The sequence below is a fragment of the Danaus plexippus genome, chromosome 17, assembly GCF_018135715.1.
Source record: "Danaus plexippus chromosome 17, MEX_DaPlex, whole genome shotgun sequence".
In the NCBI taxonomy this organism is placed as follows: domain Eukaryota; kingdom Metazoa; phylum Arthropoda; class Insecta; order Lepidoptera; family Nymphalidae; genus Danaus; species Danaus plexippus.
In genome coordinates, this window is record NC_083548.1 from 4,111,313 (window position 1) to 4,130,140 (window position 18,828).

General features: G+C 32.0%; 2 protein-coding genes across 2 annotated transcripts; one reads left to right on the forward strand and one right to left on the reverse strand.

The window, feature by feature from the left end:
- Positions 1-4,470: 4,470 nt before the first annotated feature.
- Positions 4,471-5,413, reverse strand: LOC116771235 (uncharacterized). The gene is made up of 2 exons (XM_032663036.2): positions 5,279-5,413; positions 4,471-5,082 (listed from the first exon to the last, which is right to left on the reverse strand). The coding sequence occupies exons 1-2, from the start codon at positions 5,309-5,311 to the stop codon at positions 4,792-4,794; spliced, it is 324 nt and encodes a 107-aa protein (XP_032518927.2). The 5' UTR covers positions 5,312-5,413; the 3' UTR covers positions 4,471-4,791.
- Positions 5,414-13,145: 7,732 nt separating this feature from the next.
- Positions 13,146-18,722, forward strand: LOC116771431 (putative uncharacterized protein DDB_G0282133). Its single transcript, XM_061523157.1, has 2 exons — positions 13,146-13,251; positions 13,948-18,722. The coding sequence occupies exons 1-2, from the start codon at positions 13,225-13,227 to the stop codon at positions 18,607-18,609; spliced, it is 4,689 nt and encodes a 1,562-aa protein (XP_061379141.1). The 5' UTR covers positions 13,146-13,224; the 3' UTR covers positions 18,610-18,722.
- Positions 18,723-18,828: the final 106 nt, after the last annotated feature.

An 18,828-nucleotide genomic window follows, 5' to 3' on the forward strand; every position in this document is an offset into this window, starting at 1 on the left:
AGCAAACTATGCAGCGAATAGAAAATACAAACAAGGAAATTATAGACGCTGCATAGGTTTTCCCTGCTATGTGTAGTCAATAACGGAAAGTTTGTTGTTTTCAACGGGGTTTGAGTTATGATACACAACTTTTGTATTTCACTTCATATACAGATTTACACAATAAAAATTATTCATAGAGGGCTAATATGTTTTTTTTATAAAATAACATATAACAAAGAAGAAACAGGGTGATAAACACCTTTTCGTCGATAGCTTTTTTATTTTAACTAAATTGTAAGTCTAAACATGGCATATGATAATGTATGTGGAGACAGCTATTCTTTAACCCTAAATAACTCAAGGTAACTAAAGGTGTTCGTAAAACTAAGGACCTAAAATAACAATATAAGTTCCTCCAGCATTTTAAGAGTTTCACTACCTTTAATTTTTAATTTTCACAAACTTTTTTAATTACTTTTTTTTTTAGTTAAATATACTTTAGTTAAACTGAAAAAGACTTTATAATACCGCACAAGACACATTGTTCTCTAAATTTATTATTACTTAACTCAACAATTTAAATTTTCGTTGTTAATCAATTTTATAAATAGAGGCTTGAACTTTTCTTTCGTGGTCGTGAATTTTTTTTTAACAAGTAACATTCATAAATTTTTAATATCTTTTCAGCACTCCCATGAAAATTCTTGCAAAGAATTTACAATGATGTCGTTGTGTATACTATATAGGCCATTCAAATTCTTGCCATATACCTTAGTTTTAACAACTTGTTCGATTTATAGCATAAGAACATTCGAGAACATAAAATTGAACATTTAAAAAAGTTTTCTGTCTGTTGCTACCTGATTCTTAGGTAAAATGATTATTCATTTAAATTTCTGTTAATTAAAATTCTAAGGCTCACACAGCAAAAAATTAAATAAATATTGTCAAAAGAAGAACGATGATATACCTAAAGTTTTGTGCAAATAAATAATGGAGTTGAATTTTGCTTCGTAGTGTCAATATGTTGGTAAAAAGATAATAATATTTACTTTTAATATCAGATTTGTTTTCGTTTTCTCTTGATGTATTTTCGTTCTAATTAAAGATTTTTTTAAACAGTACATTTATAAGTGAATCATGGATAGGTTTTGTGTTTTTATATAAAAGTTAAATTTGTTTTTGAAGATATACACATCAACAATGTCTAGGGATATAACATGAAAGACTCCTTAACTAAAAACTATTTACTGTATAAAAAAAGTTTGTACATAAAATATTTTCGTCTCCACCACTACTTTTCAAATTCAAAAAAAAACTCATTTTGAAACAAAAGAATGTCGATTATCCGAATTAGGCCGTCCAAAAGTTAGTTCATGTTACAATAAAACAGTGAAGTTCTGAAAAATTAAAAGTGATTACACATTTTCTTCTTTACTACAATTTTCCTAATTTTAACGTGTGTTACATTTATTGTTATGTCACGTCGACATTTGACAAGGGAAGAGCAGATTAGAGCTGTAGGCATGTTGGAAGCGGGCGCTATACAAAGCGTGGTTGCTGAAACTCTGCAAACCGGCCAAAATGTCATCTCCCGGTTATGGTCACGATATCGTGCCTCAGACGATGTCGCTGTTCGGCATTCAGGCAGATATCGCATCACCACTCCTAGACAGGACCGTTTTCTTCAAAATATCGGTAGGAGACAACGGAATATTACAGCTGTGCAAATGGTTCAAAGGCTACAATTTGACCACCAATTGTTGGTTAGTGACCAAACTGTAAGAAGAAGATTACATACAGCTGGTCTTCATTCTCGCAGACCACTTAGGGTTCCAGCTTTGCGGCGAGGCAATCGTGGACGGAGACTATTGTGGGCTCGAGAACATTCCGCATGGAGTGACGAGCAACGGTCAATGGTGCTTTTAAGTGATGAGTCTCGGTTTGAATTTCATCCGGATTCACGAAGATTAAGGTTTTGGCGAGTTCCTGGTAGACGAAGCCGTCTCCAGCATCCACACGAAGTCCATTCATATCAAGGCGGCGCTATTATGGAATGGGCTGGTAGTCGTATCGGTGCGCGAACCGATCGCATTTGGATAAGAGGACACATGAATACACTGAAATACCGCAATGAGGTAGTGGAATCTGTGATTATCCCACACAGGGTACAAATGGGGCAGGAGTCCCAACTCATACACGATAATGTCCGTGCCCATACGGCTGAGCTGGTATCAACTGTCCTTATGGAACATGAAATCAGGGTTATGGACTGGCCTGCTCAGTCCCCCGACATGAATCTCATTGAAAACGCATGGGACATGTTACAACATAATTTAACGTTCTATCGCTTACTCAGACACTTTTGTTTGAAGTGTCCATCACTGAGACAATTTTATCGCAAAATTTCCCATTTTCCAATATTTTTTTTACTACATTTATTAATTTTTTTCTCGTCGGAAATATCACCCTCTCACAGAATCTTAAATGTCTGTCTTTCGTCCGATGAGTGAGAGAGCCGGTTGTCCTTTTTCTTTCCCCAATATTTTCTCTATCTCTTCCAAAATCAAGGCCAGCAACGCATCCGCAACAACTCTTATGTTGGAGTTACCATGGGCTATTGTGACTACCTTCCATCTGCTCGTTTGCTAACATAAAATAAAAACGGATACATTGCATGTCTGTCAGTTAGTTACACAGGCTACGGCCAACGAAGTCTTTATTCTCTAGTGTACTGCTCTGGATGCACGCAGATGCGCTTAGTGTGTCTTGAGGTGTGGTCACGGACATAGGATGTTACATTTTTTGTGAGGGGGTCTCAGGTTTTACATAATAGTTAGTAATATTCTTTATTGAAATTAGATAATTTTTTAATTTCAATAGCCTAGTGATTTGCTTTCGGTATCTATCTGTTTTCACTAGCGAAGATCTGTGGTTTATCAAACAGAATGTAGTGGCTCGGTTTGTCCGTTGTGTCTTCACACACTGCTGATTTATAATCATATGATGACTCATATGATATGATCTTTAAACTTTGTACTGATGACCCTCTTTTTTGGTCCAATGTAAGACAAGAGTATAATAAATACCCTTAGCAATATGCAACGTATGAAGGGTAAATTGAGAGGCGCTAGATAGAGTTCATGTTTTCACTTACATGAACTTGCAAGTAGTGCTCAGTATTTGTGTGTTTTGATTAGTGAGTTACATAATTAATATCTTAAATTTTTAAAAAGCATCTGTAATCTAAATTCTGATACAATGTATTTATAAGGTATTGTATACTTTACACGCGAGTTGAATTTAAAATTTAAAGTGTGATATCTGGGCTATTGATTGTGCATTATGAAGTTAAAAAAGTAACTCAAATTTATTATGATAAAAAGAATAACTTTTAGAACATTTTCATTTAAAATATTTTTTTACTATGACTTCATAATACCGCACAACATAATCATCTTTCTTGTATGTGGTTAAACATGTTAAAGGTAATAAATAGCCAAGGTCGTCCGGCCTTGCATTTGTGAAAAAAAAAAATCAATGAGAGTATTGTGGAAATAATCCAAGGGGCTTCTAAAAAGAGAGCAGGAAAAGTAGAGTGTGTGCTAATGTTATTTCTATTTCTATTTTGATTTTGTTAATATTCTTATTCCGTTTATTACGTAGCTGGATTTTTAATTTCAAACACTTTTATTTTAATTCCTTAATAAACTTAAAGTTGAAACGTGTGCAAGCTTACATTGTATAAATGGTAAAAAAGAATTATGTAAATCTGAGATAGGCATAAACATGAAAAGGGCGGACATCCTATAAATAACATAAAAAGGATCACTTCTGTTTGAGGAATATATATAACTGGCATAGGAATACATTTGAATATGTATTTATTCTGCGTATACCTGACAGGAACATAAGAAAGAAGAAAATCATTCATAATATTATGTAGTATCCATAAAAAAAAAAATTAAATATATTATATTATAGGAGTAGAAAAAAAACTTTATGTTCTTAATAAGTTTTTACTATTAAAGTATGTTCATATACGTCACATGTGCCACATATGGCAATGAATCAATTCTACTTCCCCTATTTTTTTAATTTTATTTAACTATTTCTAAAAATATAATATCGTCGAATATTTGACATTTAAAATATTTTTTGTGTTTTTATTCTTAATACATTTGTTAGTTCGTAGTATCTTTTATATAAAGTTTATATTTTAGATATATACGTATTTAGTTTCGTAACTCCTAGACTCATGCATTCCTTAGATCAAGTAAATTCGTATTATATTTAAATTTTTTACTGAATGGAATAATAATTTTAAATAAATGGAAATATTTCAAGTTTTTAATAAAAAAATTAGATTTTATTTTTAGTACTAAATCAACGAGGTTTGCAAAACATTTAGGGACTGTTAACACTTTACTTTTCAAAACTTCACGATATATTTTAAAACATTTCAATATTATGAATGAAACAAGTATGAATTATCCGCATAATGTTTAATATCTTCCAAAGCCTTACAAAATATGTAAACCAATGGTTAGAATGAAACATTGCTCTTTATCTTGCATTTTTTAATACCTCATAACAACAATTTAGATTAAATTTAATTAAATAACTCCAATTTTTAGTTCGATAAAATAATTTTTTGACATTTGATACACATTTGTTAGAAGAATATAATTTAAACTATAAATACAAAAACTTGTACAAACTGTAATAGTAAACATTTTTATAAGGAAATAAGCATTGTTAAAATCAGATTCTTTTGTTATTAGTCCATTTAATATGATATGCGTGGTATTACGCTGCATTTTCTGGTACAACTGGTGCTGAGCACTCTTCAGACGGGGTTGCTGAGCATTCACCGAGATTGCAATACGGCTTTGTAGGATCTGAGCAAGTTCTTTGTAGTCCACCGATCTTGGTACATACTATTTTAGTTGAACAATCAGAGCAGGAGCTGCCAACAGTGGTGCAAGGGGTCCATTGAGGAAACCAGGGAGCCGATGATATCCAGGGTGGTAAAAAGACACCAGCTCCACCACCTCCGCCCCAACCAGGCTGGGCTGGAATAGCTGCTACTACCGCCACCTATAAAATACATATTTATAAAGCCAGAAATTCAAATTAAAGGTAATCAGGTACGTTAAAATTATGAAGTTGTAACTTTGAATTTTTAGTTTTTTACAGCCATTTATTAATAATAAATACAAACAGGATTGTAAAATAAAATAAAAATACGTAAGAATTTAATAAGTAATAAATAATATTTTACAAATAAACTTACGAAGCAAAATGCAATAATGATTTTAGAAACCATCTTTGTAGATTCTTAGAAATTACTAATGTGTTTTGTTTTCAGCCTGGTTCTTATACTTTACATTATTTATTTTGAAGATTATGGTATACAATTAGATGTTAGATATCAGCAGCACGGTTTTCCCAATGGAAAACGAGTGTGATAACAGATAAGAATCTTAGTTATACAAAATATATTGCTTTTGTAGGCGTTCATTGTATGTAGATTGTAGAGTCAGCATAACAAGCTTAAAATTAATTTTCATGTAAACTAAAAACTTAAACTATAAATCTGTGTTCTTTTAATATTTTGATTCTTAAGAAACGTATTTTTTTTGATTTATTACTTTCATCTTCATCAAACACAAATGAGCAAACTAATGTAAAATCTACTAATATTACACATGCACAAGTTTGTAAGAATATGTGTTGCTTCTTACGCCAATACTACTGAACAAATTTTAATGAAAATTTACAGTAATGTTGCTTAAAAACAACAAATTTAAAAATAACATATCTTTTATTTTAACTCACCTTATATATTTCTTTCTTTGCCAAATTACGAAGTCCACGCGGACAATTACAATAGCAAAAAGTAGTATAAAAATTCTAAATCTTCTATACAGACGTTTTTTTATCATTAGTAAAGAAAACAAAACTTACACATATGAAAATTTACAAAGGTAAAGTCTTGCTAACATTAGCTAGTCTAATATTTTTTTGTTGTCAGTACCAATTTATCCTATAACGTGTTTGTCTAAATCTTTGGGAAAAATAAGAATTGTAAATAAAGTTTCCAGATACTATTTTAATTAAGATTAAAGCGGCTATTTTGATTAAAGCGGCACAGGATTGGAGAATAAGGTTCGATAAGTATGAAAAACAATATAAAGTCCCAGAGGATATTTGTGCGTCGGCTTCAAGAATACACATATTTCTGTATTCGCAAATTTTAACGTCGTTATTTAATTTAATTTGTGTTTAATCAAAAGCCCCAAAGACCATGCCAACAAGGTTAATAAGTAATACGAGCTTATTAACCAATTCACTAAGAATGGGTTTGTCGTCAATTTCTGCGCGGTAGAAGCGGGACGCGGTAGAGGTATAACCGCTAAATTACTCTACAACCTACGAAAAGACTTGGGCCTGTACTTCGAAGGCAGCCCTAGTAGGTTCGTTTCAAATTTGGTTAATAGAGAGGGGAGCTTAGATGGTGGAGGTGAGCGTTTATCGCGCGTAAGATAGGGGCTCCTTAAACAAATACCTGGGTCGTAAATCCGAGGCATTGTTTAGGCTCTTCCTCTGCAATACGATGGACCCGGCACCGGCACACGGTGAATTCATGGAATATTAAAACGTTTCGCCTCTTTAGATATCAATTTTACTAGAAGGAAATCTTTATTAGGATTATCTGTTTTAAGCAATGTAAAGATGTCAGATTAAATTATGAGGTATATTATACCCGTGAAACAGTAAAATGACAGTAAAAATGAGTTTTAACATTTAGGTAAATAAAATGGAATAATAGGCACATGCAATGAATAAAAATAAATAAAAATTATATCGATACTACTAATATTTACGTATGTCACGGGTTTCAAAATGTACTAATAATAAAATAACATTGATATACGCTGACATATGTAATTGTAATTGAACAAATATTTATATGACTTCTATTTAATAATAATTTACTTCCTTTCTCAGTAAATTAAATATTTTTATAAGAAAACAAATGAAGTGATAAAAGTTTAAACTTTTAAATATAAAAAAAACCTATGTTTCACTCGAAGTTTCGATTACTTTGCCTTAACCCATTGAGAATCCCAAGTACAATAATATTCTCACAAATAAAATTCGAGCAACAAACAACAGTTTTATTTAAATACGTACTCGAGAAAGTTTTAGATATCATCATTAAGATGTATTCTGTTGCATGCATCCTCCCAGAACAAAGAAGGAAAGGATATGTACTCATATATACTAACTAATGAATTGTCTTTTGAAAAAGGTATGAATAATTAGAAAAGAAAGTTACGTTTCAAGTATAAAAAGTAAAAGAACGGTTAGCTCTATTAGTAAACATACGAATAAAAAAATCTAATGCAAAACAGACAATAAAGCGTTTACTACACCTAAGTACAGGTTTACTTTAAGCGATGTGTAAAAGAATCTATAAAATCTTTTATGATAAATGTAATTAATTGAAAATTTATAGCTTCCATACATTTAGGAATGTCGATTAAACATAGATTTGAATCAATTTTATTGTGTACATCCATTTGAATGAATATATTATAGTTTTAATTGATATTGTAATACTTTCTTCAGTTATCAAGTCTATTAGGCTTATAGTATTTGTAGAAAGTTCGAAGTAATCAATTTCGCTTATCTCAATGTGTCTAGTGAACTCCACTGTTGTTTGAAAGAAGATATAGCTAAAGTGAGAGGTTTTATTGAATGTTTATTTTGTTATCTCTGGCTAAATCTTAACAATTTTCACTGAAAAAGATAGATAATTAAAGTCAAATAAACGCATACAGTCTCCTGAAAACACCTGTTTTATGTTTTATAATATATTTTTTAATTTTATATATAAATATTATTTTATTACCAAATATTTGACAATGGTTCTTGTGTAAATTAATTCTTAGTAAACAAGATGAATGATTTCATTAAGATTTAAACTGCATCTTTTTCCAACGTTTTTTCAGAAATTATAATATTTTTTTTTATTTAATTTCATGTATGTCCTTTGTTGTCACAACAAAGAAATATTTGACTGCATAGTTTTTACTCAGAGGTTACAAACTAGCCGACGTATTGCGTCCCAACCCTTGCCATATTCGGATGGAGTTATGTAGGTACATGACCCATGCGTACTATAGTGTACATAAAGTAAGGTCATGTAGGATTACTTCATGTATAGTATATATAATTATTAATTATAAAAATTCACAGCCTTATGAAACATGAAATAATAAAAGTTTTGATAATTGTAATGCTTTTGTCAATAAAAATATATTATATTGAGTAAAGTATTATTTTGAAGTAACGCAGTCGCTATTTTTTGGTCAACCAAAAGAAAACTAATTGTAATAGAGTTTCGTCTAAAATTCGTTGAGGCAAACATTTATGTTTTTTCCAAATAAAATTTTAAGAGTCTTATATTAAATTCCAAGTGAAACATTACCATAGTTGGAACAGGGCCTACGACGGCAACTTATGTCACTTTATGTTTTTTACTTGTCGTGTTGGAGTATTGGGCAGTCTAGTTTTATGTACGTTTTTCTCATAACTCCTTTTATGCAGATAAAAAATGTATGGTTTTAAAAAATCAATAATTCAAAACAAAGACATATATTTGTTATAGAATCAAGTTTTTAAAAATAAGAATGCATTATCATTTTTATTTGCTATCGGATTTCTGCTGTAATTGATTAATAAATGATAAGAAATTATAGTACGAATTATTATTATGGACATTAATAATTTTCTTTGTATTAATACTAATAAATAGTAATAAAATCCGTTAGAATTATAAATCAAGTAGTAAAGATTCTATAGTTCATACGAAAAAGTAATAAGGATGTTTAAAATTAAATAAAAATATCAATTTTAATTAAATGTAAGTATAGTAATACATAATTTTCAGTCAAATCCGGTTTTAGATTTACAGAAATAGGTATCATGAAACGCAACATCGTTACGTTGCAAAGTGTCGCCATAACATTCGTCATGATGCAGTGTAACTGCGGACATTTGCAGAAATAGTTATAACAGACATTATCGCGTCACTGTAATGAAGGTTTGTTGCTGTTTGTTTGTTTGTAAAGACGAGATAGCGTCCGTCATCTTACGAACACTTTAATAACTGGTGACACAATCTTATTTACTTATGTGAATATAATGTTTTTAGTTATAAACATTTCTATTACCAAAATACCAGTAAGACTAATAATTGAGAATTTTACTAAGAAAACCTAATCACGTGTGTTATTTGTGACACTCTTTAACCCCCTAGTCTTTTGCAATAGATTATTATTTTAAATTTAATTATTACCAATATGTTCTTTTTGGTAGTGGTCTTTAGGAAAAAGTGGTAATGGACTACTAAACAAAATAATACTACGCATTAGCATAAAGAATGTAGACAAAACGAAAATATATATAATGTTTGCGTCTAAAATAATAATGTATGATTGTTTAATTAATCTAAAATAATAATGTCATATAATTAGAACTATTTAATATTTTGAAATAATCAGTAAGTAGCTATATATGTATTTTGCACCATACGTCAGGAAAGATAAGTTTTTTAAACGGAATATTATAAGTTTTGAAGATAGTTCCATAGTGGATAGTTTGGAATTGATATTTTTATTATTAGGTTCAAGAACACAAGAATCATTTATATGAGCTGAATAATAACCTATTCTATGTTATGACTGTCAAATACAACATATATATTTTCGTTGGTTTGTCTTTTGTAATACAACAATATCAGATAAAAAAATAAAAAAACACTTACACAAAATCAAAGTCCTTGTAATTCATGTACTTTTGCACATAAATGTATCTATAAAAATATGTTATGAAGGAAAGATAAGAAGGAGATACATACATATGCGTGATTGAAATAAGAATTAAATGCAGGAGAATGATCTAAAAAATATACACATCAACCATCTCTAGGGATATTACATGAAAGGCTTCTGAACTTAAAAACTATTTACTGTATAGAAAAAGTTTGTTCATAAAATATTTTCGTCTCCACCACTACTTTCCAAATTCAAAAAAAAAACTCGATTATTCGAATTTGGCCGTCCAAAAGTTAGTTCATGTTACAATAAAACAGTGAAGTTCTGAAAAATTAAGTGACATTTTCTTCTTTACTTCAATTTTCCTAATTTTAACGTGTGTTACATTTATTGTTATGCCACGTCGACATTTGACAAGGGAAGAGCAGATTAGAGTTGCAGGCATGTTGGAAGCGGGCGCTATACAAAGCGTGGTTGCTGAAACTCTGCAAACCGGCCAAAATGTCATCTCCCGGTTATGGTCACGATATCGTACTACAGACGATGTTGCTGAACTGCATTCAGACAGATATCGCATCACCACTCCTAGACAGGACCGTTTTTTTCAAAATATCGGTAGGAGACAACCCAATATTACAGCTATGCAAATGTTTCAAAGGCTACAATCTGACCACCAATTGTTGGTTAGTGACCAAACTGTAAGAAGAAGATTAAATAAAGCTGGTCTTCATTCTCACAGACCACTTTGGGTTCCAGCTTTGCGGCGTGACAATCGCGGACGGAGACTATTGTGGGCTCGAAAACATTTCGCACGGAGTGACGAGCAATGGTCCATGGTGCTTTTTTCTGTTGAGTTTCAGTTTGGATTTCATTCGGATTATATATCCGGATCCGAATATAAGAGTTTATCGAGTTCCTGGTAGACGAAGCCGTCTCCAGCATCCACAAGAAGTTCATTCATATCAAGGCGGCACTATTATGGTATGGACTGGTATTCTTATCGGTGCGCAAACCGATCTCATTTAGATAAGAGGGAACATGAATGCACTGAAATACCGCAATGAGGTAGTGGAACCTGTGATTATTCCACACAGGGTACAAATGGGACAGGAGTCCCAACTCATTCACGATACTGCCCGTGCCCATACGCCTGAGCTGGTATCAACTGTGCTTAGTTAACATGAAATCAGGGTTATGGACTGGCCTGCTCAGTCCCCCAACATGAATCCCATTGAATGCGCATGGGACATGTTACAACGAAGAGCTATGGTAAATTTTTCTCCAAATTTGGTTACAGAAGAACAACTTTTCCTACACTTGAAATGAACCAGGGACCTGATACCACAGCTCGATTTGGATAACTCAATTTTGAGCACGAAAAACCGACGCCGAACTTTAATTAAGATTAGGGGAGGAAATACTGTTTATTAACTTTAATTAAATGCCTTTTTTGTTATTTTATGACTTTAATTTTCATAATTTCCTACATAAAATCCATTATGTACAAAGTAAAAATTACACCCAAAAATAAAATCACAAATAAATAATTTAAAAATCTTTGACACATCTCTTTTTATGTCAAGTTTAAATCATAATATAAACTTCAATTTCATATATAATAGTTTTAACAAAATATAAACAGAATTTCATATAATAAGGTAAAAATGAAATATCCCTAGGCAATGTTGATGTGTGTAGTTTAGATGCTTGAAGATTGAATAGTATACCTTAGGAGATTGTTGCAGCGGAGAGAATGAATGAGATGAATTTTAAAGAGTGTTACGTCAAAACATATGGAACCAGTCAGGAAAGTCATGAGCGGTTAGTATTATTTTATAGGGAATCCTCTCCTGAATAGTCTCGAGTCTTGAAGAGCCATCGTATTTAAATTTATATACCAAAATTTGGGTAATTTTATCTGGGAATCATAATCTAGGTTTCCGTTGTATTTAACAAACACTAAACAAAGAAAGTAAACAAAGTAATCTTCGAGATAAGTTTTTAAACTCGTGACTTAATCTTATTGCGTAACGCCTTAATGACCTTCTAGAAAAAGTTAAATTTGCAACAAATCAGTGTCATTTAAAACTTTAATAAAGATGTGTATTAGAATTAGTACTAAATTAATTGCTCGTCTTCCACACACGAACAATTCTGGGTAATTAATAAATTTCAAAAAACTTACATGTCCAATATTTCCAGATCAAAATAAAGAAGTTTACAGAAAGTTGATAAAATTATATAGGAGTAATTATTTATGAATTATCTGTAAATCATAAAAGGGATTTTAGTTGAATATAAACTCAAAAAAATGCAAATACTGCCTGTATGCTTTTCAAGTCAAACATCTTCAAAAAATCACTCACCTTTTTCGAGAAACAGCACTTAGGTATACATTATACCTATAATGTTTATAGATGGCAAATATTTCATTTTTTGTTTTTCCAATTTGTTGTATCAAAATACATATGAACCAATTTTTTTACTTAATTCTTTGAGATTTAATTTATTAAGGTAATACAATATTTTGTTTTTTATTGTTTGGTGTTCCATTCAAAGTCCATCTTTTTAAAACTGATAAATAAGAAAGGATTATCGTCTAAAATTTTCCATTTACAATTAGACTGTGGCTCTAACTAACTACATTTGTTAAACAACGTTCCAAAGAACAAGATATAATAATTTTAGTTTGAATAAAAGATAAACGCAAGTATTCAACGAATTGTCATTATCTAATTATTGAATTCTTATTGAACAATCAGAGAATCAATTATTAATAAAAATATAATACTCTAATAAAAATGATGTAAATACATATATATGTTTTTAATTTTTGTATTAAATAAGCAAAGAAAGATGATATTTTAAATATTTATTTTTAAAATAAATTAAAGATAACGATTTAATGCTATAGGCAAATAGATTTAAAGTGTTTCCTAGTCTATAAAATTATTATATGTAGGATTCATTTACTTACATAACACATTCATCAAATAACTATATTTTAACTTGTATATAATTAATATACACTATAACCGTGTCTTCAAGAAAAAGTAAATCGTTCATACGTCATAGACCGATATTAAATTTAATAATATAATAAAGTATTTGCATCTTAATTAGTCGTCATATCTTTTTTGCGATATTTGTTTTGTATCATTACATCCGGCGTTAATTATTTTATGTCATTACCGCTGTTTGTTATGAGTCAGTCTATGCGAAAACAAATTTGTTGTTTCTTGTCTTTAGTTATCTTTTTAGAAAGCATTATCTCCCTTATCTAAACTAATTGTTAGACCAAGTATAAAATGGTTAGCTTAATGTATTTCGGTTCATAGTAACGAACGAACTCTTGTGTACTACATGAAGTTTTAGTGCGAACGAATTGTAAAAAATGCGGATAACAGTTTTTATATTATTCGTAAGTTTTCTTTTTTGTATATTTTGAATTAAAAAAATATTAAGTTAAACTTTAGACTTAACGTTTAGGTAATTCTTAATTTAACGTTAGGTATAAATATTGGTTTATTGGAATTTGTTTTATTTTAAACACTGACGAAAGTTAGAATTTTTGAATTACTGAAAACTTATATTGAAGAATTTTTTATTAATATTTTTAAAATTATTATTTATATTGTCACTAAATTAATATTCTTTATATAAAAGTCTCAAACTATAAAAATACTTTTATAGTATTTATATTTACGATTATATGGAAGTTAGTTTTATTATTAAATGTTACAACCTTTTGCTATTACGTTTTGGCTTGAGTATAGGTTAGGAAGAGTTAAGAAAGATAATTATTTTAAAAATTCTTAATGTTAAAAGTATTCATGAATATATAGAGTTAATTTGTTTAAACAAAGATAAACAGAATGTTTTAGATCCTTAAGAATGAAATTTTATTATTTCAAATGCTTTTAAATATAAGGTTTTAGTAACTCATGCAGAAACAATAGATCAACATTCCACAAATTTATTAATCAATTTCTATATTTAACAACTGTCTATTAGTTTACCACTATTGTATTGTATTGTTAAAAATAAATCAATAATAGAATATTTTTTTATGATAACATATTTTCTAATAATTTAATGTAACTTTTTAACTTTACAGATGGGCTTTTGCCTAGTAAGTGCAAAATATTTGCGCTATGAGCCAAGCGATTCCAATTTGTTACTGCGGTATAAAAGATCCGACTCTGATGAATCTGTAACTTCAATAGATGAAGACGACGGTGATGATGATGAGGATACCGGCGAAAACAATTCACTTGAAAAGAAATTAAAAGAATTGGAAATTAAAAAACGAGAAAAAGAAGAAAAAGAAAAACGTAAACAAGAGGAGAAACAACGTAAGCTTGAGGAAAAGAAGGCTAAAGAACAACGTAAAGCAGAAGAAAAAAAGGAAAAAGAGGAACGCAAGCGCCAACAAAAACTTGAGAAAGAAGAAGAAAAAAGGCAGAAACTATTAGAGAAGGAACAAGAGGACAACAAAAAGAGAGTTGAAAAGAAGCGTAAAGAAATAGAAAAGATAAGACAGGAATTGAATCAAGATTCGGAAGGTGATAACTTTTTGAACACTGAAGAAGAAAGTTCTATTGAATTATCAGACATTTGGAGACATCATATTTATGTTAAATATGGTCTCACTTTATCCAGTACACAATTAGAAAAGCAAGCAGCATTGAGAAGGTATCTTCAAGAAGAACTAGGATTAAGTCCTAATAGTACTGAAACTGAACGTAGGGATGCAATAATTAAACTAATTCAAACAAAGATACAAGAAAATGCTAGGGCATCTAATGGAAATAGTCAACTGAATAATCAACTATTAAGCCATCTTAATGCTATTTCAATTCAAAAATTTAAACTTAAATTAGATAAAGATATTGAAAAATTAAATAACAAATCGTCGGTATTAAGTAACGTAAATCTAACTTGGGCTTCAGAAGCTAAACAACAACTTGATGGAAAAAGAACATTACTCCAGACAATTGCGCAATATTTATCAAGTGTTATTCCTAACTGGTTGGCCGGACGACCATCCATAACAGCGTCAACCAATGCAACCGTTGAACAAAGCCTTGATAATAATGGTCTTAATGGTAATGGATCTGAAAATTTAACTCCTTCTCCCATTGGGAATGTTAATGACAACACAGTGTCTGCATCAAGTAACATTAACAATATAAATAACTCTGGAAATAATTTAAATGGCAATAGTTATCTTGTAAATAATAATCAACCAATTAATGTAAATTATAACTCTAGTGGGAATGTTAACGAGACACCAGTGATTGGTTCATCAAGCGTTAACAATACTGTAAATAATATTCCATCCGTACAAGAGTTTAACAAACCAAATGGTGATTTACCGACTTTAAGTACCGAAAATAACTTACCTTCCTTAAACGGTGACGGTGGAAGTGAATCAACGAATATTGCATCCGAAGCTGGTGATAAAATAACTATTGCTGCTACAAATGTTGCAACAACAATAGTCGCTAATAACAACGTAAATTTGACTCCTTCAGAAGCAGGTTCCCCTCTGGAAGTGTCAATATCATCCGTAGCTGGTGATAACATAACCAATGCTGATGCAAATGTTGAACCAACAATAGTCGCTAATAACAACGTAAATGTGACGCCTTCAGCAGCTGGTTCTCCTCTGGAAGTGTCAATATCATCCGTAGCTGGTGATAACATAACCAATGCTGATGCAAATGTTGAACCAACAATAGTCGCTAATAACAACGTAAATGTGACGCCTTCAGCAGCTGGTTCTCCTCTGGAAGTGTCAGTACCACCCGTAGCTGGTGATAATATAATTAATGCTAATGCAAATGTTGTTGCAACAATAGTTGCTAATAACAACGAAAATGTGATTCCTTCAGTAGCAGTTTCTCCTGTGGCAGTGTTAGTACCATCCGTAGCTGGTGATAACATAACTAATGCTGATGCAAATGTTGCTATAACAATAGTCGCTAATAACAACGTAAATGTGACTCCTTCAGTAGCAGTTTCTCCTGTGGAAGTGTCAGTACCATCCGTAGCTGGTGATAAAATAACTACTGCTGATGCAAATGTTGCTACAATAATAGTCGATAATAACAACGTAAATGTGACACCTTCAGTAGCAGTTTCTCCTGTGGAAGTGTCAGTGCCATCCGTAGCTGGTGATAACATAACTACTGCTGATGCAAATGTTGCTACAACAATAGTAGCTAATGACAATGCGACTGTGACTCCTTCCGTAGCAGTTTCTCCTGTGGAAGTGTCAATAGCATCCGTTGCTGATGCTAACATAACTACTGCTGATGCAAATGTTGCTACAACAATAGTCGATAATAACAACGTAAATGTGACACCTTCAGTAGCAGTTTCTCCTGTGGAAGTGTCAGTACCATCCGTAGGTGGTGATAAAATAACTACTGCTGATGCAAATGTTGCTACAACAATAGTCGATAATAACAACGTAAATGTGACACCTTCAGTAGCAGTTTCTCCTGTGGAAGTGTCAGTGCCATCCGTAGCTGGTGATAACATAACTACTGCTGATGCAAATGTTGCTACAACAATAGTAGCTAATGACAATGCGACTGTGACTCCTTCTGTAGCAGTTTCTCCTGTGGAAGTGTCAATAGCATCCGTTGCTGATGCTAACATAACTACTGCTGATACAAATGTTGCTACAACAATAGTCGATAATAACAACGTAAATGTGACACCTTCAGTAGCAGTTTCTCCTGTGGAAGTGTCAGTACCATCCGTAGGTGGTGATAAAATAACTACTGCTGATGCAAATGTTGCTACAACAATAGACGATAATAACAATAAAAATGTGACTCCTTCCATAGCAGTTTCTCCTGTGGAAGTATCAGTACCATCCGTATCTGGTGATAACGTAACTACTGCTGATGCAAATGTTGCTACAACAATAGTCGCTAATAACAATGTAAATGTGACTCCTTCCGTAGCAGTTTCTCCTGTGGAAGTGTCAATAGCATCCGTTGCTGATGCTAACATAACTAATGCTGATGCAAATATTGCTACAACAATAGTCGTTGATAGTAACGTAAATGTGACTCCTTCAGTAGCAGTTTCTCCTGTGGAAGTATCAGTACCATCCGTATCTGGTGATAACATAACTAATGCTGATGCAAATGTTGCTACAACAATAGTCGCTAATAACAACGTAAATGTCACTCCTTCCGTAGCAGTTTCTCCTGTGGAAGTGTCAGTGCCATCCGTAGCTGGTGATAACATAACTACTGCTGAGGCAAATGTTTCTACAACAATAGTCGCTAATAGCAACGTAAATGTGACTCCTCCAGTAGCAGTTTCTCCTGTGGAAGTGTCAGTGCCATCCGTAGCTGATGATAACATAACTACTGCTGATGCAAATGTTGCTACAACAATAGTAGCTAATGACAATGCGACTGTGACTCCTTCCGTAGCAGTTTCTCCTGTGGAAGTGTCAATAGCATCCGTTGCTGATGCTAACATAACTACTGCTGATGCAAATGTTGCTACAACAATAGTCGATAATAACAACGTAAATGTGACACCTTCAGTAGCAGTTTCTCCTGTGGAAGTGTCAGTACCATCCGTAGGTGGTGATAAAATAACTACTGCTGATGCAAATGTTGCTACAACAATAGTCGATAATAACAACGTAAATGTGACACCTTCAGTAGCAGTTTCTCCTGTGGAAGTGTCAGTGCCATCCGTAGCTGGTGATAACATAACTACTGCTGATGCAAATGTTGCTACAACAATAGTAGCTAATGACAATGCGACTGTGACTCCTTCCGTAGCAGTTTCTCCTGTGGAAGTGTCAATAGCATCCGTTGCTGATGCTAACATAACTACTGCTGATGCAAATGTTGCTACAACAATAGTCGATAATAACAACGTAAATGTGACTTCTTTAGTAGCAGTTTCTCCTGTGGAAGTATCAGTACCATCCGTATCTGGTGATAACATAACTAATGCTGATGCAAATGTTGCTACAACAATAGTCGCTAATAACAACGTAAATGTCACTCCTTCCGTAGCAGTTTCTCCTGTGGAAGTGTCAGTGCCATCCGTAGCTGGTGATAACATAACTACTGCTGAGGCAAATGTTTCTACAACAATAGTCGCTAATAGCAACGTAAATGTGACTCCTCCAGTAGCAGTTTCTCCTGTGGAAGTGTCAGTGCCATCCGTAGCTGATGATAACATAACTACTGCTGATGCAAATGTTGCTACAACAATAGCCGCCATCAATAATGAAAATGTGAACCCTTCAATAACACTTTCCCCTTTGGTAGTGTCAGTACCATCCGTAGCTGGTGATAACATTACTAATGCTGATGCAAGCCTAACAACAACAACAGACGTCATTAACAACGAAAAAGTGACTTCTTCGGTTACTGTTGCTCCTGTGGTAGTACCAGAATCACTTTTGGCAGATAATAATATCATCAAAGCTATAGGAGAAAAACCAATAAATAATAACACTAATATTACTGGAGACATATATTTGCCCCAATCTGATACTGTGAAATCACAAGTAATAGTACCTGAAGCAATTATTAATGATGCTATAAATTATGTAAATACTGTGCAAGGAAGCACTGTTACAGAAGCTATAACTCTACCACAGGAAAGTCAAGTTGGCCAAGAAGTAACTGTAGCTTTACCAACTCAATCGTCAATGTCTACAACCAATGGAACTACATTACCTAATGAAATAGGAGCCTCCGTTGTTGATATATTACTACAGAAGTAACTAAATGCGCAATCATCTATATTTATTTTGCCTGTAATTGATTGAAACCTGTGATTTTAATGACTTTTATTTATGTACTTATTATTATAATTAAAGAGCATTATTAAAAATTACTTGCGTTTTTTTTTGCATTGACTATTAAAAGTAGTTTCAATCAGAGCTATGTAGATTATAGTAGATGTGTCACGTTAATTAGCAAACATCAAAACATTACTGACG